Source organism: Phyllobates terribilis, unplaced genomic scaffold (assembly GCF_046119375.1).
Source record: "Phyllobates terribilis strain yellow unplaced genomic scaffold, ASM4611937v1 Scaffold_7__3_contigs__length_470593459, whole genome shotgun sequence".
NCBI classification, from domain to species: Eukaryota; Metazoa; Chordata; class Amphibia; order Anura; family Dendrobatidae; genus Phyllobates; species Phyllobates terribilis.
In genome coordinates, this window is record NW_027362767.1 from 197967609 (window position 1) to 197991302 (window position 23694).

Here is a 23694-nt window from a genome sequence, read left to right on the forward strand (position 1 = left end):
AATATTCTAGGATAGGGAGTACAGCACCCAAACTTTAGAAAGGGATATATGGAAGACAGACATTGGAACCAGAATAGGAAGGATGTGAAAACGGGGAAGGACTTGTATTATCAGTGCATTGATTCTGCCAAACCAGGACTAGAAATATGTCTACATATTTAATACCTGAAGCACAGCACTTAAAGGTAATCTGTCTGCAGGCAGCAAGCCATACAGCAGGGGAAGCTGAGATTGATGCATAGTTATGTGAACAATAATTCAGTATTTTATTTTAATCATTTAATCCTCTGTTCTTTCTGGGGTTTTTGGTCCAGTAGGCGGTCCTATCATTGACTGAAAGCTGTCCTTGTATAACTGTGCATACAGAGGGAGCTGTCAGTCACTGATAGGACTGGCCACTGGAAAGAGCAGAAGGGTTTCTGCTCTATGACATGGTGCCTGCAGATTTGGCTGTATTTTCATGGTGACAGGTTCTCTTTAAATGGGAATACTCAGACAAGGTATGCATCTCCTCCTGTGGACAAGGACGCTACACATAGCAGCTCCATTTGTACGGATATGAAAATTAGGTTCACATTACATTATGTTCCCATGAAGCCTCAAGCCCAATTCTGTTACTGAGACATCTTGAAACCTTGAATGCACTTGGGCAAATGTTAAAGGGGAAGACATTTAGACCGATCATAGGCTGATTTTATGGTATTGTCTCTGGGGTCTTTCCCCTTAACAAATCACACTTGGTCATAATAAATCAATTATGGGACAACACGCTTAAAAGAGATTGTGCGAATCGATCCAGTGGTCAGACTGTGTCCATCAGACTGGAGCCTTGTGAGCCACCTTTTACCTGCCAGTTTACGCGCCTCTTCTTTTGATTAGTTGTCCTGGCCAACATCACATGTATGTCACCCTAGCACGATGACATTGCACCAGCCAATGAAGAGTGGAGCCGGGAATGGCGTCAGGTAAGAGGTTCACAGGGCTCCTGTCCGGTGGCCACAGCTCCTCTGCGTAGGACTTTCCAGGGTTTCAGCGATATAACAGATTCCCTGTGTGCCTCTATGGATGCTCTACTAAGGCCTCAAACAAATACAGCCACAATGTAGCCTCGTATATGATCTCCTTGGTTCATCCGATGATGGAATAGATGGGTGACAAGCAATATATTCTCACTTCCATCTCTCACTTGAGCCTGTGAGCTTTCATGAGTAATTGATTGGTAACTCTTTTCCCAGAAATCCATATAACATGGAAACAGCTAAAAGAAGTATTCTTTGTATAATTTGTTGTAAGAGGTTTGCACATTTTAATTATTTTTTTTTGTCAGATGATTTTCAACTAATAATAAATTCTTCTAGATTTGTGGTTTGCGGTTATGAGCCAGATTACAATAACTGACAAAGTTACAAAACAACAGATCTTGCAGTTTATTCACTGGAGACCTTATAATAATTATAGGAATAACCCTTAAAGGCTTGGTTTACACTTATATAGTGCCCTCCTCTGAGTACTACATGGGGGTTTCTGTCGGAATCCCAGAAAAAGCAGGATACCGACGGGAACCCCAAAAGAACCATTCAATTCAATGAAGCAGTAGATCAAGCAAATCCTTACCCCCTAGTCCGGGCCTTAATCTGTTGTCATATCCATCAAGAAGTCGGTCCAGGATCCTGGTGAATAAAGTTATGTTGTCCTTACTGTCATCAACGACTTCAGGAGCGTGTTTAGGTGACAACCTGTGCAAGAAACCACAGAGCGACAGTCAGAGCTTCATCACAGGAAATGAGTAATTATATTCCACCTTCACTGGTATTGTCCTTTTACCAGGTTTTATTAGAACTTGACCTAAAAAGCTATTAAAGGTGTTGTCCAGGCTTGAGCTTAACTCAGAAGTCACTCTATGTGAGCGGGTGATAATGTGATGGAAAGTTTTCATACTTCCAGCCACATTCCAACTAGACGTGTGTCCGGCCTCGCTCAATTCATATGTATTAAGCGAGGCTACGCACATCTAGTCGGCACATGACAATATGTATGCAAGTCACATACTTGTGGTCACGTGCCCTCCGGCACTGGCAATCTGCATGCCGTTAGGATTCACAAGTCTGTATTCACATAGAGTGACTGCGGACTTGTACGCCAAGATAGTATCAACTTACATTGCACAGTCTTAAAGGAAAAGTGTTACCTACAAACAAAAAAAGTTATTTACTTGCAGATATAGTGGTAGTCTGCAGGTAAATAGTGTTTAAATCATATTAGATTGAGTTCCTGAATGTAAGGCTACAGCGAGAAGATGGAGTTACTGTAAATTCTGCCTGCAGTCTGTCGCTTCCAATCATCGGGCGGTGCAGGGGGCTGTGACAGTCCCCACTCACTACACAGTGAGTGCGCTATAATCACTTTACTGTAAAGAATAAACTAAATCAAATACAGTTTCCCACTTTAAAGGGAAACTGTCACAGGGTTTTTCCAATATAAAGTATGGCCACCACCTGTAAGCCCTTTTTTTACAGCATTCTAGTACATTGTATATGTCCCCAATTCCATAGACCTTTAATTATTATTATTATTATTTATTATTATTGCGCCATTTATTCTATGGCACTTTACATGTGAAAAAGGGGGTGTACATAGCAAAAACAATTATAAAAATCTTGAACAAAAACGCAACGGCAAACTGGTAAAAGAGGAGAAAGGACCCTGCCCGCAAGGGCTCACAGTCTACAAGGGATGGGTGAGGATACAGTAGGTGAGGGTAGAGCTAGTCAAGCAGCTGTATGGTGGAGCGAGGGTTACTGCAGGTTGTAGGCTTGTCGGAAGAGGTGGGTCTTCAGGTTCCTTTTGAAGGATTCCACGATAGGCAAGAGTCTGATGCTTTGGGGTAGAGAGTTCCAGAGTAGGGGGGATGTGACTCGCCCCCTGGGCCGTGGGGCACTCGGATCCGGGCAGTAGGGAAACGATGGGGGTAGTAGTGGCAACCCGGTTCCGTGGCTCAGGGTGGTCAGACCAGTGGTACTCTGCTATGCGCTATTGATAATGTCCGACTACGCCACCCGTGGATTGCGGTTATTAGGAACCGCCGCTGCATGCAGACCGCTGGGTCTGATGAGGTGTGCAGCTAGGGTAGTGTGACTCCCCACGGGAAGAGTGCGGCCCCAGGGCAGTATAATGGATGGTGGGAGTGATGGTGGTGAGAGTCCCAGTACCGGTAGTGCTGGAGACGCGAAGGAGCACACAGACAACAGGTTGCAGTCCAGGGTCTTTACTAAAACAGGTAAACTGACCCATAAACAGTCCCGGCTAGGAGGGGACCTGGATGTCTGAGAGCAATTGGGAGATTGGCCCTGGTCAGGGTGAGGGTGTAGGCCTACCGTGCTTCCTGCGCTCCTTCTGGCTATCTCCTCCTTATAGGGTAACAGCCCACGTTTCCGAGCTCTCCGTGTACTCTCGCCTGTATGGCCTGCAACGTGGGTCCCTTTCTGCTCCCGGCCTGGTACGGCTTTCCTGGTCCCTTCTGTTGTGGCAGGGCCTTCAGGCTTCTTAGGCCAAGGAATATACAGTCCCCTGCGGACTGGTTATCTGCTGGAGAATGTGGAATCCTCCCAGCCTCAGACACCAAAGTCTGGTAAATTAAGTCCTTTATCTGCCAAGACAGGCTCACTTCGCCTCTTGTCTCTGGCTTGTGGCTCTCCTCCTGCCATACTTCCTCTTAGATGCAATACAACTTTCTGTCCCTGCTCTGCTCCGGGACACGTCTCAGTGCTGAGACAGGTCATCCAGTTCTCCCTAACCCTGCCCCCAGTTCCAGCTTTTATATGGGGCAGCCTGCTCCCCCTACTGGCCTGAGACAGGAGGTACTGCATTCTAATGTTCCCCTGACTAGAGAACCTCCCCCTTGCTCTCAGACACAGCTTTATTAGATTTTGTGGCATCCAGGCCAGGGTGACACAGATGCATGGGAGAAATCTTGTATGTGATTGTGGGAAGAGGAGATAAGAGGGGAGTAGAGCAGGAGATCTTGTGAGAATCAGAGGTTGCTTGTAGGTATGTACCGGGAGACTAGTTCACAAATATATGGAGGAGACAGGTTGTGGATGGCTTTGTATGCCATGGTTAGGGTTTTGAACTGGAGTCCCTGGGCAATGGGAAGCCAGTGAAGCATTTGACAGAGAGGATAGGCTGGGGTATAGCAAGGGAGACAGGTGGATTAGTCAGGCTGCAGAGTTTAGGATAGATTGGAGGGCTGCGAGAGTGTTAGAGGGGAGGCCACAGAGCAGGAGGTTGCAGTAGTCGAGGCGGGAGATAATGTGGGCGTGCATTAGTGTTTTTGCAGATTAGTGGTTGAGGAATGTGCAGATCCGGGAGATGTTTTTGAGTTGGAGTGGACAGGAAGTGGAAAGGGCTTGGATATGTGGTTTGAAGGAGAGGTTAGAGACCATGGTGACCCCGAGGCAGCGAGCTTGTGGGACTAGGGAAAGTGGACAGCCATTGATTTTGATGGATAGGTCAGATGGGGGGGACAGAGAGAGATGGGGGAAAGATGATGAATTCAGTTTTATCCATGTTCAATTTTAGAAATCTAGCAGAGAAGGATGAGATAGCGGATAGACAGTGTGGGATTCTAGTTTGTAAGGAAGTGATATCATGTCCAGAGAGGTAGATCTGTGTGTCATCAGCAAAGAGATGATACTGAAAGCCGTGGGACTCTATGAGCTGTCCCAGGCCAAGGGTGTAGATTGAGAAGAGCAGAGGTCCTAGGACTGAACATTGGGGGACACCGACAGATAGGGGGCGAGATGAGAAGGTGGTGTGTGAGTGAGAAAAACTGAAGGTCCTGTGTATTAAGTATGAGGAGATCCAAGATAGGGCCAAGTCTTTGATGCCAAGAGATGAGAGAATCTGTAATAAGAGGGAATGGTCCACTGTGTCGAAGGCAGATGACAGGTCCAAGAGGAGAAGGACAGAATAGTGTCGCTTGAACTTGGCGGTTAGTAGGTCATTGATGACTTTAGTCAGGCCAGTTTCAGTAGAATGGTGTGGTCAAAAGCCAGATTGTAAGCGGGTGGGAGGACAGTTCAAAATGGACGTGTTGTTCCAGTAGTTTTGAGGCATAGGGGAGAAGTGATATGGGGTGATAGCTAGTCAGAGAGGATGGGTCAAGGGAGCATTTTTTGAGGATGTGTGTGATGGAGGCATGTTTGAAGCATGATGGGAAGATACCAGTTGTTAGTGACTGGTTGAAGAGGTGGGTTATAGTTGGGATGAAGGCTGTAGTAAGGTTAGGGATGAAGTGAGATGGGAGAGTGTCAAGTTCACAGGTGGTGAGGTGTGACTTGGAGAGTAAAGAGAAAAGTTGATCTTCCGTAATGGCGGAGAAGCTGGTTTTGGAAGAGGAGGATTGAGTAGATATGAGAAGGGACTGTGGGGACTTTAGGCAAAAGCTTTGTCTGATGGTAGCAATCTTCTGCTTGAAGAATGAGGCAAAGTCCTCGGCTGAGATGAGAGGAGAGGGAAGAGGGGCTGGGGGACAGAGGAAAGAATTGAAAGTGTTGAATAGCTGTTTAGGGTTGTGTAACAGGGAGGATATGAGATATGAGAAGTAGGTTTGTTTTGCTGCAGTGAGTGTGGACTTGAACGTGGTGAGGAACTGTTTGAATGCGATGAAGTGCTCGTTGGAGTGGGATATTTTCCATCTCCAACCCTGGAGGTCCGTCTCAGTTCTTTAGTCAGGCTGGTGTGCCAGGGTTGCCTGTTGATAGTGCCAGCTTTGGTATGTGTGAAGGGGGCTACCAAATTGAGGTCCGCAGCTGCTGTGGTGTTACATAAAGCTGCAGCAACATCTGTATCATGTAAGGAGCTTATGTCTATAAGAGGGAGAAGGAATTCAGAGAATGAGTGTAGGTTGAGGTGTTTGAGATTTCTGCGAGGGTATGCAAGTTTGTGGAGTGGGGATAGTGCATCTGGGAAGTAGAGGGAAGAGAAGTGAGTAGGTTGTGGTCACATAGAGGGAGAGGTGAGTTGGAGAGGTTAGGTAGGAAACACAGGCGGGTGAAGATGAGGTCTAGTGTGTGACCATCTTTGTGAGTGGCTGAGGAAGACCATTGAGCAAGGGTAAAGGAGGAAGTAAGGGATAGAAGCTTAGAGACAGATGAGTGGGAAGTGTCAATGGGGATGTTGAAGTCACCCATGATGATAGTGGGGATGTCAGCGGAAAGGAAGTGAAGCAGCCAGGTGGTGAAGTGATCGAAGAAAGAAGTGGCTGGCCCTGGGAGGCAGTAAATGACAGTCAGTTGGAAGCTGGAGGGGGAGTAGATGCACACAAACTGTGCCTCGTAAGAGTGGAAGGTAAGAGAGGGCGGCAGTGGAATTGGGGAGAAGGAGCAGTTATCTGACAGGAGGATACCAACTCCTCCGCCATTCTTGCCACTGGAGAGGGGCATGGGGGAAAGATGGAATCTACCATAGGAAAGTGCAGCTGGAGAAGCTGTGTCAGAGGGGGTGAGCCAGGTTTCTGTGATGCCGAGGAACGAGAGTTTGTTAGTAATGGAAAAGATCATGGATGTAGGATTATACTCACAGATGGCGCAATCCAGTCTAATGGGCCTCCCTGGTCTTGATCCGGCGCCTCCTTTCTTTTTGCAATCACTATATTCCTTCCCTGCTTCATTCAGATGACGCTTCCTATGTCATCCACACAGGATCCCCCAATCGCACTCCTGCACAGGCGCAGTATGTAATGTACTGTAGTGCGCATGCGCAAGAAAGATCAAAGAGCGCTGATGACCCGGATGTAAAGCCACTGCATACGCACAACAATACTTCTCTCTGACTGTGGCAAGACAGAGGGAAGTACGGCTGCACAGGACCGCGATGGAGGACACTGTGTGGGTGACGTAGGATGCATCATCTACATGAAGCAGGGCAGGAGAACGGCGATCCAGAGCAGAGACACCCGTCAGGCTGGACAGCTCCGTCTGTGAGTATAATAAAAGCTCTTTGTTTGGTAACTGCAGAGGCGATTGGGGACTTACATACAGCGTACTAGAATGATGTAACTCTGGGCTTACAGATGGAGCCCATACAGCACAGCATGTGTAGAGGACATTCCCAGGTGCTGAAGCTCAGCTAGTTTTGCAGTGACTGAGAATGGACCACGACCGATGAGATATTGTTGAACACACAATGAGCACCTTGAGCAAACCGAACAGGAATATACAGGGAAGGATGGTACATCCAGGCCAAAAAGATGCCAATAAGGATTCCCAAGTCCCCCTCAATAAACAAAAAAAGTTAGACTTGACGAAAAGATGTTTATGTATGAGTTTAATATCTTGGAAGAGATTGTCAAACTATTGTTGAGCACTTGCACTTTTTCACTTTTGTATTTTAATATTTATAGATTAAAAGTTAGATTTTATCTGATATACTGCTAAAATAACTATTTGAATAATCTGCATCAGTTTTTGTGGATAAGCCCTTTAGCTAAATTACAGAAAAGTTTGTGACGCGCCCCCTGGGCCTGTGTTGTGCAGGGGATACGCGGAACCGGATCGCTGGGGGTTGTAGTCCTCCGCGGCTGTGACCCGGTCCGTGCCCAGGGCGGTCAAACTAATGGCAGTCTATTGGTGTTATAATAAGTGTCCGACTACGCCACCCGTGGATTGCGGTCAGTGGGGACCGCCGCTGCGCTGCAGACCGCTGAGGCTGATGTTGTTTGCGCAGCCGAGTATGGGATAACTCCCCACGGGAGAAGTATTGCCTCAGGGCAGCTAATGTGGATGATGGGAGTGATGGCGGGAGCGTCCCAGTACTAATGGTGCTGGTGCGGCGATGAAACACAGAGACGTGTGGTGCAGTTCAGGGTCTTTACTGATGGTATAAAGCAGACCCTCCCGGGAGTACTGGTTATCAGTAGGGGCCTGGTCAGTCTGTGAGCAAGCAGGATCTCCCCCTGGCCAGGTGGAGTTGTAGGCCTCCCCGTCTATCTGTACTCTTTCCTGGCTACCTTGCTCTATGCGGGTAGAAGTAGCCCACGTCCCTGAGTATACCGTGTGGTGCTCACCCGTATGGCCGGTGACTTGGGGCCTTCTGTTAGCCTCCGCTTCACAATGGCGTTGCTGGTCCCTTGCTTGTGACCGTGCCTCCGGGCTTCTATGGCCAGAGGACTTGGAATCCCCTGCCGGTTGGATTCTGGTGCTGGACCTGGATGTCCCCACAGCCTCGGACTCCGTGTCCGGTTTTAGTGTCTTCAACCAGGGCGAACTCTGCTCAGCTCCAGCCCCTGGTATTCAGCTACTGTTCCTACAGAGCTCCTGGTTCTTACTTTCCCTCTCCAGGCTCTGACTCCCAGACTCTGACTCTCTAATCCCGCCCCAGACCCAGTTTATAAGGGCAGATTCCTCCCCTCCCAGGTCTGGGTGGGCTGTGTTGCATGCTTAGGGCTCCTGACCAGAGAAACCTCCCACTTGCTCTCAGACATAATATTTCTATTACTGTGGCAACCAGACCCCTGGGGTGCCACATTTGCATTTGATGACTCTATGGCTTTTGAAAACTGTATGGAGTAGAGAAAGTGCTTCATATATATTTGCAAACACAGTTCTAAGGTGAGATCTCGGTAAGTAAGCATATTTATTGATTTCTATTACTCTTTTTTGCCTTTTGTGTAATTTTTAACCTGCCATATAGGATGACTATTTTTTAGTATTTGTTTGCCTTGGAAATAAACACACTATAAAATAATTTATCTAGAGAGAGCTCCACTCAATGACAGGTGCTTGACTTTTAGCTATGGTAGGTCCAGACAAGTGGACTAGTAGACCTCTGAAAGACAGAAATTGAAATGTATTCCTAATGGAGTGCGTCCAGTTGTAAAGTCAATAGCTTGGTAAGAAAATGGATGGTCTCCAAATTAACAAATTGTTCTTCCAAATAAGGCACAGGGAGTCGACAAGCTTGATAGTTACAGAGTTTTACATAAGACAACGACCTTGATGGTTTAAACAACCTTACAAAAGACCACAGTTTGCCAATGATATTTTGTCATTCCCTGAATCTCTTAAAAGCATAAGTCTGGGGTCTGAATTTATTAAGTGGGTCAGACTAAAATTAAAGGAGCGTCAAATATATTTAGGGGACAAAATGTAATTAGGTGCTGAAATGTGCATTTGGTTTGTGGTAAACTCTGGGATGTGAATTTATTTAGACGTGTTTTCAAAGAGCAAAATAGGAATTTTGACTGCAATTATTCATGGGTTTAGTTTGGAGTCTGAATTTAATATAGGAATTTAGTCGGGAGTTGGAATATATTTAGGTATCTGGTCTGAGAATTGAATTTATTTACAGTGCTGGCCAAAAGTATTGGCACCCCTGCAATTCTGTCAGTTAATACTCAGTTTCTTCCTGAAATTGATTGAATCACAAATTCTTTGGTATTATTCTTTTCATTTAATTTGCTTGCAAGGAAAAAACACAAAAGAGAATGAAGCAAAAATCAAATCATTGATCATTTCACACAAAACTCCAAAAATGGGCCAGACAAAAGTATTGGCACCCTCAGCCTAATACTTGGTTGCACAACCTTTAGCCAAAATAATTGTGAACAACCGCTTCCGGTAACCATCAATGAGTTTCTTACAATGCTCTGCTTGAATTGTAGACCATTCTTCTTTGGCAAACTGCTCCAGGTCCCTGATATTTGAAGGGTGCCTTCTCCAAACTGCCATTTTGAGATCTCTCCACAGGTGTTCTATGGGATTCAGGTCTGGACTCATTGCTGGCCACCTTAGAAGTCTCCAGTGCTTTCTCTCAAACCATTTTATAGTGCTTTTGGAACTGTGTTTTGGGTCATTGTCCTGCTGGAAGACCCATGACCTCTGAGGGAGACCAAGCTTTCTCACACTGGGCCCTACATTATGCTGCAAAATTTGTTAGTAGTCTTCAGACTTCATAATGCCATGCACACGGTCAAGCAGTCCAGTGCCAGAGGCAGCAAAGCAACCCCAAAACATCAGGGAACCTCCGCCATGTTTGACTGTAGGGACCGTGTTCTTTTCTTTGAATGCCTCTTTTTTTTCCTGTATACTCTATGTTGATGCTTTTTCCCAAAAAGCTCTACTTTTGTCTCATCTGACCAGAGAACATTCTTCCAAAACGTTTTAGGCTTTCTCAGGTAAGTTTTGGCAAACTCCAGCCTGGCTTTTTTATGTCTCGGGGTAAGAAGTGGGGTCTACCTGGGTATCCTACCATACAGTCCCTTTTCATTCAGACGGATAGTACGGGTTGACACTGTTGTACCCTCGGACTGCAGGGCAGCTTGAACTTGTTCGGATGTTAGTCGAGGTTCTTTATCCACCATCCGCACAATCTTGCACTGAAATCTTTCGTCAATTTTTCTTTTCCGTCCACATCTAGGGAGGTTAGCCACAGTGCCATGGGCTTTAAACTTCTTGATGACACTGCGCACGGAAGACACAGGAACATTCAGGTCTTTGGAGATGGACTTGTAGCCTTGAGATTGCTCATGCTTCCTCACAATTTGGTTTCTCAAGTCCTCAGACAGTTCTTTGGTCTTCTTTCTTTTCTCCATGCTCAATGTGGTACACACAAGGACACAGGACAGAGGTTGAGTCAACTTTAATCCATGTTAACTGGCTGCAAGTGTGATTTAGTTATTGCCAACACCTGTTAGGTGCCACAGGTAAGTTACAGGTGCTGTTAATTACACGAATTAGAGAAGCATCACATGATTTTTCAAACAGTGCCAATACTTTTGTCCACCCCCTTTTTTAGGTTTGGTGTGGAATTGTATCCAATTTGGCTTTAGGACAATTCTTTTTGTGTTTTTTCATTGAAGACAAATTAAATGAAGATAATAATACCAAAGAATTTGTGATTGCAATCATTTTCAGGAAGAAACCGAGTATTATCTGACAGAATTGCAGGGGTGCCAATACTTTTGGCCAGCACTGTAGATGTCTAAATTTAAAAATTAAGTTAGAGCTCTGGAATCAGCAAATGCAGTATGTATTCTGTAGGAAAGTCATTCTAGGACCTTGATTGGACAAAAAAAAATTCATTTTATTTAAACCTGATTAAAAACATATTACAGTGGTCCTTGAGGTCTTACACGTTTTGAATGTTTACTGCTCTTAATAATAGCATAAGAAAGCTGACCCAGTACTCAGAATTTAAATTAAAAGCAAAAATAAGGATTTTCCCCATATAGGCGTTAACCCAAAATGTGGTCTTGATCCGGTGCCTCCTCTCTTCTTACAATCGCCAGTTCCTTCCCGGCTTCGTGTCGATGACGCATCCTACATCATCCACATAAGATTCCCCAATTGCACTCCTACACAGGCGCGTAAGGCACTGCAGTGTGCATGCGCCAGGAAAGGCTAAAGAGCACTGAAGACCCGGAAGTAAATCCGGTGCATGCACACAACAATACTTCTCTCTGCAAGGGCATCCTGGATTCTTGCTTTAAATACAAGATGACCACTAGGTCTGAAATGGGAAAATGACTGCTATATATACACTAATATTGAATAAAGAGTGTAGCGTCGGCGTCCCTGCCTCTTGCTAGGCAGGGACGCCGTTCCCCTCACCTCTCCGTTCCGTGCCTGGCGTCTTCCTCCCGCTCTGCTGGCAGCGCGCGCTGCTTCCCGGTCACTGTGCTTAGGACGCGCGCGCGCGTGAGCTCCCTCTCTCTTAAAGGGGCCGCGCGCGCCGTCCTAAGGAGTCCCCGGCCAATGGCCGGAGGATCCCACCATATATAAGGCACCTCCTCCAAAATGGAGGTGCCCAAGCAATCTTGTTGCAAAGCCGTTCAACTCTGCTTCAGCCCTCAGGTCCCGTTGCCAGCTTGTCTTCCAGTGCTGTCTACCTGCTTGCAATCCTGTGGTCCGACAGTCTGCCTACCAGCACCTGCCAGTCTGTCTATGGATCAGTCCGCCCGCGGACCAGGAAGTACCTGCTAGTTACCTGCCTGATACCTGCCTGCCTGCCAGCCTGTCCAGACACTCTTTCCCGCTCATCTGGGAGTGCTCACCTGCTACCCGCCTGCTAGACTACCTGGAGGCTTAGCCGTCACTTGCTGTGACCACCTGCCTGTCCAAAGACTCTTATCCGCTCACCTGGGAGCGCTCACCTGCTACCCGCCTGCTAGCCTACCTGGAGGCTCTGCCGTCACTTGCCGTGATCACCTGCCAGCTAGCTGAGAGACTCTTACCCGCTCACCTGGGAGCGCTCACCTGCTACCGGCCTGCTAGCCTACCTGGAGGCTCTGCCGTCACTTGCCGTGACCCCCTGCCTGTCTAGAGACTCTTACCCTGCTGTCACTTGCCGTGACCACCCGCCTGTCAAGAGACTGTCCCCGTCACTTGCTGTGACCATCCTGCCCTTCTACCCTGAGACTGTTCTTGTCACTTGCCGTGTCTACCTACCCGCCTTCCCTGGGAGCCACCTGCTTCCTTACAAGGACTGCCCCTTTGTATAGTAGCTCAGAGGTTCCACCTCCCAGACCCGTTACAGTTTGCTCTGGCCATGGAAGCCGGTGGCACCCAAACTCCCTCGCTCTCGGACCTATGTCATGAACTTTCCCGTCAGAGGTCCCAACAGGAATCCATCCTGAGTCACCTGCGTAGTGTTAACTCCCGCCTGAATACACTGACTGCCTCATCGGGAGCTGCTTCCACTCGCACAATTACTACCCCGGCAGCGCCGCTGCCCATCAATACCATGGCATCCCTTCCCGGTCCCCGCCTCTCCGCCCCGCCTCGTTTTGGCGGAGATCCCGGTCAGGCACAGGGCTTCATTAACCAATGCACCCTGCACTTCGAACTTTTGGCACACCAGTTTTCCACCGACCGAGCCAAAGTGGCCTTCATCATGTCCCATCTCACGGGGGAGGCGCTGGCTTGGCTAAATCCTCTATGGGAGAGAGGAGACCCCCTGGTGTCCAACCTGCCAGCCTTTCTCACAGCCTTCCGGAAAGTCTTCGACGAACCAGGACGAAAGACCTCATCCGCCTCATCTCTGCTACGCCTCCGTCAAGGGAGTCTCACCGTGGGCCAATATGCCATACGGTTCCGTACCCTTGCTTCGGAGCTTGCCTGGGAAACCGACGCCCTGGTGTCCGTCTTCTGGGAGGGTCTGTCCGGCCGGATTAAAGATGAACTCGCCGGTCGGGACGTTCCTACCACTCTCGACGACTTAATAACACTTGCCACCCGGATTGACATCCGGTTCCAGGAGCGCACCAAAGAGGTCACCCGGGAGAGGAGGTTTCCACGCCTTGCTCCTACCTTCCAGAATCCCGTCACTTCCTCCGTTACTTCCCAAGCGCACTCACCCGAGCCTATGCAGGTCGACCAGACAAAGATGGTCAAAACCCGTCAAGAATTACGCCGTGCCGAGGGGAGCTGCTTCTACTGTGGCAGTAAGGAGCACCGGATCCGTTCCTGCCCGGAGAGGTCGGGAAACGCCTGTGTCTAGGATCGCTCAGAGAGGTCGTCCTAGACAAAAGTAATCCCTCTCCATCTCTGATACTGTCAGTCTCTATCATCTGCGGGGAGAACTGTTACTTTGAACTAGCTCAACTTGACTCTGGAGCTGCCGGAAATCTCATTTCTCAGTCCCTGGTAGAGAAATACTGCATTCCCACCAAACCTCTGGCTGTACCCTTATCTGTCGCCGCCATGAATGGGGGTCTCTTACTGCATCCCATCCAACTCATCACCGAATCCATAACTCTGCAGGTGGGAATGCTGCACTCTGAGAGCATCTTCTTCCACGTTCTGCCTGGACTCTCTCACGCCCTCTTGCTAGGCCTACCTTGGCTCCAGAGACATGTACCCATGCTTGATTGGCAGACCGGAGAAGTCCTTCGCTGGGGACAGGACTGCCATAAGACTTGTTTAGTTCCCGTTCATCCTGCCCGTCCTTCTCCTACCCCAGCCAATCTGCCCGGCCTACCGGTTCCCTATTGGTCTTATGCGGACGTCTTTAACAAAAGAGAAGCAGAGACATTACCCCCTCATAGACCATACGATTGCCCAATCGACCTGATACCTGGCACCACTCCTCCCCGTGGGCGTATTTACCCTTTGTCCGCTGCTGAGACCCGGTCTATGTCTGAATATATCGAGGAGAATCTGGCCCGGGGATTTATCCGGAAATCTACCTCCCCGGCGGGAGCAGGCTTCTTCTTCGTCAGAAAGAAAGACGGCTCACTCCGTCCCTGTATAGACTATAGAGGCCTTAACCAGATCACGGTCAAAAATAAATACCCTCTTCCGCTCATTCCTGAATTATTTGACCGTCTGAGGGGTGCTAGAATCTTCACCAAGCTGGATCTCCGTGGGGCGTATAACATGGTCCGTATCCGTCAAGGGGATGAATGGAAGACGGCATTCAACACCCGGGACGGCCACTATGAATAACTCGTAATGCCCTTCGGTCTCTGTAACGCTCCCGCCGTCTTTCAAGAGTTGGTCAATGACATCTTCCGTGACCTTCTCTACGCAAAATATGATAAGTGCCTCTTTGAGCAGACTTCGCTTCCGTTTCTGGGCTACATAATCTCTCAGACCGGCCTACGAATGGATCCTGAGAAACTGTCTGCCATCCAGAAGTGGCCCCGACCGGAGGGGTTGAAGGCTATTCAGCGGTTCCTGGGCTTCGCCAACTACTACCGCCTCTTCATCCCGCACTTCTCTTCCCGGACTGCCCCTATCTCTGCGCTCACCCGTAAGGGCGCTAATCCCAGAGAATGGCCGGCCGAAGCAGAGGAGGCCTTCCTTTCCTTGAAACAAGCTTTCTCCTCCGCTCCTGTGCTGCATCGTCAGAACAGCAACAAACAATTCTTCCTAGAAGTTGACGCTCCCTCCTCCGGAGCCGGAGCGGTACTCACCCAAAAGTCGTCTTCCGGAAGAATGGTAACCTGCGGCTTCTTCTCCAAACTCTTCTCCTCTTCTGAGCGCAATTATTCTATAGGAGACCGAGAATTATTAGCCATTAAGCTGGCACTGGAGGAGTGGCGTTACCTGCTCGAAGGGGCTCTTCACCCGGTAATAATTTACACGGACCACAAGAACTTGGCTTACCTCCAGAGTGCCCAGAGACTTAACCCGCGCCAAGCCCGGTGGTCCTTGTTCTTCGCCCGCTTTGATTTCATTCTTCATTTTCGCCTGGCAGACAAAAACATCAAAGCTGATGCCTTGTCCCGATCCTTTTTGGTCTCTGATCTAGCGGAGGAGCCTAAGCACATCATCGACCCCGCCAAAGTAATGCAGGTGGCCCCCGTGAATCTGAATAGTCTTCCACCCAGTAAGATGTTCGTAACAGTACCTGATCGTGAGAAGGTCCTACACTGGGGACACTCGTCTAAGCTAGCTGGCCATGCTGGTCAGAAAAAGACCCTCCAGCTTATTACCCGGCACTACTGGTGGCCTACCCTGCACAAGGACGTAATAGACTTTGTTTCAGCCTGTGCGTCCTGCGCCCGCAACAAGGTTCCGAGGCACCTGCCAGCCGGCCGCCTCCTTCCTCTTCCTATACCTGCTGCCCCGTGGCAGCATATAGCCATGGACTTTATAACGGACCTCCCTGTCTCTGCCGGTTGTACGGTCATTTGGGTGGTCGCTGACCGCTTTTCTAAGATGGCTCACTTCATTCCCCTGCCGGGTCTCCCGTCTGCATCTGAGTTGGCTAAAGACTTTATCCATCATATTTTCCGTCTTCATGGTCTTCCTCTCCACATCGTATCCGACCGAGGGGTTCAGTTCACCTCTCGCTTTTGGCGAGCCATGTGTAAATTGCTGGGGGTCACTTTGGACTTTTCTTCTGCTTATCACCCACAGTCCAATGGTCAAGTAGAGCGGATCAACCAAATTTTAACGAGTTACCTCCGTCACTTTGTTAATGCTCACCATTCGGACTGGGTGGATCTTTTACCATAGGCCGAATTTTCCTACAATAATCACGAGAGCGAATCTTCCTCCAAATCCCCGTTTTTTATAGTCTACGGTCAGCATCCTCGGATCCTGTTTCCCGTCTCCACCTCGGTGGACAATCCGGCTGCGGAATCTCTTGTTAGCGAATTTTCCTCCATTTGGGAGAGTACCAGATCCGCACTTCTTCAGTCATCCGAGCGGATGAAAAAACAGGCTGACAAAAGACGTCTGGATCCACCACAATTCCGTCCTGGAGATAAAGTCTGGCTCTCGTCCAAATATGTCCGGCTCAAGATTCCTTCCTACAAGTTAGGGCCTTGGTTCATCGGCCCACAGGAAGTTATCAAACAAATCAACTCGGTGGCCTATAAATTGAAACTCCCGGCCAACTTGCGGATCCCTAACTCCTTCCATGTATCTCTACTCAAACCCGTTGTACTTAACTCTTTTTCCAAGTCTACAAGTACGCCTCCTGCTCCGGTTTCCGCTGAAAATGAGTTTGAGGTAGAGAACATTCTGGCCACCAAAAGGGTAAGAGGAAAGACCTTTTTTCTAGTGGATTGGAAGGGGTTTGGTCCTGAGGAGAGAACGTGGGAGCCCCGGGAGAACATCCATGCCCCTCTCATCCTTGATAAATTTCTCTCTGGCCTAAAGAAAGGGGGGCCTAAAGGGGGGGTACTGTAGCGTCGGCGTCCCTGCCTCCTGCTAGGCAGGGACGCCGTTCCCCTCACCTCTCCGCTCCGTGCCCGGCTTCTTCCTCCCGCTCTGCTGGCAGCGCGCGCTGCTTCCCGGTCACTGTGCTTAGGGCGCGCGCGCGTGCGCTCCCTCTCTCTTAAAGGGGCCGCACGCGCCGTCCTAAGGAGTCCCCGGCCAATGGCCGGAGGATCCCACCATATATAAGGCACCTCCTCCAAAATGAAGGTGCCCGAGCAATGTTGTTGCAAAGCCGTTCAACTCTGCTTCAGCCCTCAGGTCCCGTTGCCAGCTTGTCTTCCAGTGCTGTCTACCTGCTTGCAATCCTGCGGTCCGACAGTCTGCCTACCAGCACCTGCCAGTCTGTCTATGGATAAGTCCGCCCGCGGACAAGGAAGTACCTGCCAGTTACCTGCCTGATACCTGCCTGCCTGCCAGCCTGTCCAGAGACTCTTTCCAGCTCACCTGGGAGCGCTCACCTGCTACCCGCCTGCTAGCCTACCTGGAGGCTTAGCCGTCACTTGCTGTGACCACCTGCCTGTCCAGAGACTCTTATCCGCTCACCTGGGAGTGCTCACCTGCTACCCGCCTGCTAGCCTACCTGGAGGCTTAGCCGTCACTTGCTGTGACCACCTGCCTGTCCAGAGACTCTTTTCCGCTCACCTGGGAGCGCTCACCTGCTACCCACCTGCTAGCCTACCTGGAGGCTCTGCCGTCACTTGCCGTGATCACCTGCCAGCTAGCTGAGAGACTCTTACCAGCTCACCTGGGAGCGCTCACCTGCTACCGGCCTGCTAGCCTACCTGGAGGCTCTGCCGTCACTTGCCGTGACCCCCTGCCTCTCTAGAGAATTTTACCCTGCTGTCACTTGCCGTGACCACCCGCCTGTCAAGAGACTGTCCCCGTCACTTGCTGTGACCGTCCTGCCCTTCTACCCTGAGACTGTTCTTGTCACTTGCCGTGTCTACCTACCCGCCTTCCCTGGGAGCCACCCGCTTCCTTACAAGGACTGCCCCTTTGTATAGTAGCTCAGAGGTTCCACCTCCCAGACCCGTTACAAAGAGTCTCACAGACCTAATATTTTTAGAGTTCTTACTAGTAAGAGCAGGTGCACACAACCGTTTTCTCTCCAGTAAAATAATCTGATTATCATATTCACACTCTCATCGGTGTTTGATCAGAGTGTGACCCGATTTTCTTGAAGGTGGAGAGAAAAAAAAAGTTTCTTCACCTGCTACATAATGTCAGACTGTGAAAATCGGACTGTATTCAGATGTCATATGTTCATGGTCCCATAGACATGCACGAACAAGTGCCATCCGATTCTCAGAAGTAAATTGTGCATGCTGTGATTTTTTCCTCTAACCACTCGGTCTGATGAGAAAAATCAGACGTGCACAGCCCCATAGAATATCATGGCTAGAAGTGCCATCTGTCAAAATGACATACGGAGGACTATGGGGAGTGCATTATACTATATGGAGGACTATGTGGAGAGCATTATCCTGTTTGGAGGACAATGGGGAGTACATTATACTGCATGGAGGACTAGGAGGAGAGCAGTATACAGTATGGAGGACTATGGGGAGTGTAGTATGCTGATTGGAAGACTATGGGGATTGCATTATACTATACGGAGGACTATGGGGAGTGCATTATACTGCATGGAGGACTATGAGGAGTGCAGTATACTGTATGGAGGACTATGGGGGGTGCCATATTCTGTATGGAGAACTATGGGGAGTGCTTTATACTATATGGAGGACTATAGGGAGTGCTTTATACTATATGAAGGACTATGGGGAGTGCATTATCCTGTTTGGAGGACTATGGGGAGTGTATTATACTGCATGGAGGACTATGAGGAGTGCAGTATACTGTATGGAGGACTATGGGGAGTGAAGTATACTGTATGGAGCACTATGGGGAGTGTTTTATACTATATGTAGGACTATGAGGGTGCAGTATACTGTATGTAGGACAATGGGGAGTGCAGTATACTGCATGGAGGACTATGGTGAGTGCAGTATACTGCATGGAGGACTATGAGTGTGCAGTATACTGTATGGAGGACTATGGGGAGTGCAGTATATTGTATGGAGGACTATGAGGGTGCAGTATACTGTATGGAGGACTATGGTGAGTGCAGTATACTATATGGAGGACTATGAGGATGCAGTATACTGTATGGAGGACTATGGGGAGTGCAGTATACTGCATGGAGGATAATTTGGAGTGCAGTACACTGTATGGAGGACAATGAGGGTACAGTATACTCTATGGAAAACTATGTGGAGTGCAGTATATTGTATGGAGGACTATGGTGAGTGCAGTATACTGTATGGAGGACTATGAAGAGTGCAGTATATTGTATGGGGGACTATGAGGGTGCAGTATACTCTATGTAGAACTATGTGGAGTGCATTATACTGTTTGGAGGACTATAGTGAGTGCAGTTTACTGTATGGAGGACTATGGGGATGCAGTATACTGTATGGAGGACTATGGGGAGTGCATTATACTGCATGGAGAATAATTGGGAGTGCTGTATACTATATGGAGGACTATGAGGCTACAGTATACTCTATGGAGAACTATGTGGAGTGCATTATACTGTTTGGAGGACTATGGTGAGTGCAGTTTACTGTATGGAGGACTATGGGGAGTGCAGTATACTGCATGGAGGATAATGGGGAGTGCAGTATACTGTATGGAGGACTATGAGGGTACAGTATACTGTATGGAGGACTATGAAGAGTGCAGTATATTGTATGGAGGACTATGGGGAGTGCATTATACTGTTTGGAGGACTATGGTGAGTGCAGTTTACTGTATGGAGGACTATGAAGGTGCAGTATACTGTATGGAGGACTATGGGGAGTACAGTATATTGTATGGAGGACTATGGGGAGTGCAGTATACTTTATGGAAGACTATGGGGAGTGCAGTATACTGTATGGAGAACTATGAGGGTGCAGTATACTGTATGGAAGATTATGGGAGTGCATTATACTGTTTGGAGGACTATGGTGAGTGCAGTTTACTGTATGGAGGACTATGAAGGTGCAGTATACTGTATGGAGGACTATGGGGAGTACAGTATATTGTATGGAGGACTATGGGGAGTGCAGTATACTTTATGGAAGACTATGGGGAGTGCAGTATACTGTATGGAGAACTATGAGGGTGCAGTATACTGTATGGAAGATTATGGGAGTGCATTATACTGTATAGGGAACTGTGAGGGTATGGATGACTATGGGAAGTGCAGTATATTGTATGGAGGACTATGGGGAGTGTAGTATACTGTATAGGTGACTATGGTGAGTGCAGTATACTGTATGGAGGACTATGGGAAGTGCAGTTTACTGTATGGAGGACTATGAGGCTGCAGTATACTGTATGGAGGACTATGGTGAGTGCAGTATATTGTATGGAGGATTATGGGGAGTGCAGTATACTGTATGGAGGACTATGGTAAGTGCAGTATATTGAATGGAGGACTATGGTGAGTGCAGTATACTGTATGGAGGACTATGGGAAGTGCAGTTTACTGTATGGAGGACTATGAGGGTGCAGTATACTGTTTGGAGGACTATGGGGAGTACAGTATATTGTATGGAGGACTATGGGGAGTGCAGTAAACTATGATGGACTATGGGGAGTGCAGTAAACTGTATGGAGGACTATGGGGAGTGCAGTATACTGTATGGAGGACTACGGGGAGTGCAGTATACTGTATGGGGGACTATGAGGGTATGGATGACCATGGTGAGTGCAGTATACTGTATGGAGGACCATGGGGAGTGTAGTATACTCTATAGAGGACTATGAGGGTGCAGTATATTGTATGCATTACTATGGGTGGTGCAGTATACTGTATGGAGGACTATGAGGGCGCAGTATACTGTATGGAGGACTTTTGGGAGCGCAGTATATTGTATGGAGGACTTTGAGGTGCAATGTGATTATATAGAATGCAATGTATGGCCCATTATACAATATGGAGATCTATGGGGAGTACATTATACTATATGAAGGACTTTGGGGCCCATTAAACTATATGAAGGACTATGGGTGGTGCATTTTACTATATGGAAGGCAATGTGGGGTCCATTATACTATATGGAGGACTATGGGGTACATTATACTATATGGAAGACTATGGGGTGCATTATACTATGGGGTGTGCATTATACTATATGAAGAACTATGGGGAGCGCATTATACTATATGGAGGACAATGTGGAGTGCATTATACTATAAGGAGATCTATGGGGCCATTATACTATATGAAGAACTATGGGGAGTGCCGTTTATTATATGGATTACTATGGGGGGTGCATTGTACTATATGGGGGACTATGGGGTGTATTATACAATATGGAGAACAATGGTGTACATTATACTATATGGAGGATTATGTAGGGCAGTTATACTACATGGAGGTTTATTGGGTAAATTATACTATATGGAGGGCTATGTGGAGCCCATTATACTATGTGGAGAACTATGAGGGGTGCATTATACTAAATGGAGGACTATGGAATACATTATACTATAAGAAGGACTACGGGTGTGCATTATACTATATGAAGAACTATGGGGAGTGCATTATACTACATGTAAGACTATAGGGGTGCATTTTACTATAAGGAGATCTGTGAGGCGTGCATTATACTATATGGAGGACTATGGGAAGTGCATTATACTGTATGGGGGATTATGGGGTACATTATACTATAAGGAGGACTATGGGGAGTGCATTATACTATGTGGTGTGCATTATACTATATGAAGAACTATGGGGAGCGCATTACACTATATGGAGGACAATGGGTAGTGCATTATACTATAAGGAGGTCTATGGGGCCCATTAAACTATATGGAGAGTGCAGTTTATTATAAGGATTACTATGGGGGGTGCATTATACTATATGGAGGACTATGGGGTTTATTATACAATATGGAGAACTATGGTGTACATTATACTATATGGAGGATTATGTGGGGCCATTATACTACATGGAGGACTATGGGGTACTGTAGCGTCGGCGTCCCTGCCTCCTGCTAGGCAGGGACGCTGTTCCCCTCACCCCTCCACTCCGTGCCCGGCGTCCTCCTCCCGCTCTGCTGGCAGCGCGCGCTGCTTCCCGGCCACTGTGCTTAGGGCGCGCGCACGCTCCCCCTCTCTTAAAGGGGCCGCGCGCGCCGTCCTAAGGAGTCCCCGGCCAATGGCCGGAGGGCCTCACCATATATAAGGCACCTCCTCCAAAATGGAGGTGCCCGAGCAATGTTGTTGCAAAGCCTTCACTCTGCTTCAGCCCTCAGGTCCCGTTGCCAGTTACCTGCCAGTCACCTGCCAGATTCCTGCCTGTTACCTGCCAGTCACCTGCCAGATTCCTGCCTGTTACCTGCCAGTCACCTGCCAGATTCCTGCTTGATACCTGCCTGATATCCCTTTACCTGCTTGCAAGCCTGCGGTCCGACGGTCTGCCTTCCGACACCTGTCAGTCTGTCTATGGACCAGCCTGCCCGCTCACCTGGGAGCGCTCATCTGCTACCTGCCAGCTAGCCTACTTGGAGGCTCCTCCGTCACTTGCCGTGACCACCTGCCTGTCCAGAGACTCTTGCCTGCTCACCTGGGAGCGCTCACCTGCTACCTGTCTGCTAGCCTACCTGGAGGCTCTGCCGTCACTTGCCGTGATCACCTGCCTGTCCAGAGACTCTTGCCTGCTCACCTGGGAGCGCTTACCTGCTACCTGTCTGCTAGCCTACCTGGAGGCTCTGCCGTCACTTGCCGTGACCACCTGCCCGTCCAGAGACTCTTGCCCGCTCACCTGGGAGCGCTCACCTGCTACCTGCCTGCTAGCCTACCTGGAGGCTTTGCCGTCACTTGACGTGACCACCTGCCTGTCCAAAGACTCTCGCCCGCTCACCTGGGAGCGCTCACCAGCCACCTGCCGGCTGTCCTTCTACCCAGAGACTGTCCCTGTCACTTGCCGTGAGTACCCGTCCTTCTACTCAGAGACTGTCCCTGTCACTTGCCGTGACTACCTGCCCTTCTACCCAGAGACTGTCCCTGTCACTTGCCGTGACTACCTGCCCTTCTACCCAGAGACTGTCCCTGTCACTTGCCGTGACTACCTGCCCGTCTTCCCTGGGAGCCACCCGCTTCCTTACAAGGACCGCCCCCTTGTATAGTTGCCCAGAGGTTCCTCCTCCCAGACTCGTTACAGGTACATTATACTATATGGAGGGCTATGTGGAGCCCAGTAAACTATGTGGAGAACTATGAGGGGTGCATTATACTAAATGAAGGATTATGGAATATATTATACTATAAGAAGGACTATGGGTGTGCATTATACTATATGAAGAACTATGGGGAGTGCAGTTTATTATATGGAGGGCTATTGAGAGTGCAGTTTATTATATGGATTACTTTGGGGGTGCATTATACTATATGGAGTTCAATGGTGGGTGCATTATACTATATGGAGGATTATGTGAGGCCATTATACTGTATGGAGGACTATGGGGAGTGCATTATACTATATGGGGGACTATGGGGTACATTATACTATATGGAGGGCTATGTGGGGTCTTTATTCTATATTGTGGACTATGGGCTGTGCATTATACTATATGGAGGACTATGGGGCCAATTATACTATATGGAGTGTGCATTATACTATATGGAGGACTATTCGGGGTGCATTATACTATATGGAGAACTATGGGGGTGCATTATACTATATGGAAGGCTATGTGGGGGCCATTATCTTATTTGGAAGACTATGTGAGGGCCCTTGTAATATTTGGAGGGTTACGTGGGTCCATTATACTGTATGGGAGCAATTATACAGTGTAAAGGTATGTGTGGGGTCCATAATACTGTGTGAAAGGCTGTGTGGGGGCTTTTATAACATTTGGAGGGCTATGTAGGAGCCATTATAATATTTGGAGGACTAGGTGGGTGTCATTATACTGTATGCAAGCAATTACACAGTGTGAAGGTTTGTGTTGGGTCCATCATACAGTG

General features: G+C 48.4%; 1 protein-coding gene across 1 annotated transcript in view; it reads right to left on the bottom strand.

Moving 5' to 3' along the window:
• Nucleotides 1-23694, bottom strand: part of GABRA3 (gamma-aminobutyric acid type A receptor subunit alpha3) — a 283567-nt gene that overhangs the window by 165224 nt on the left and 94649 nt on the right. The window contains exon 3 of the mRNA XM_073639648.1: nt 1615-1736. Coding sequence (XP_073495749.1) covers nt 1615-1736 — 122 coding nt within the window. The remainder of the gene's footprint in view (nt 1-1614; nt 1737-23694) is intronic.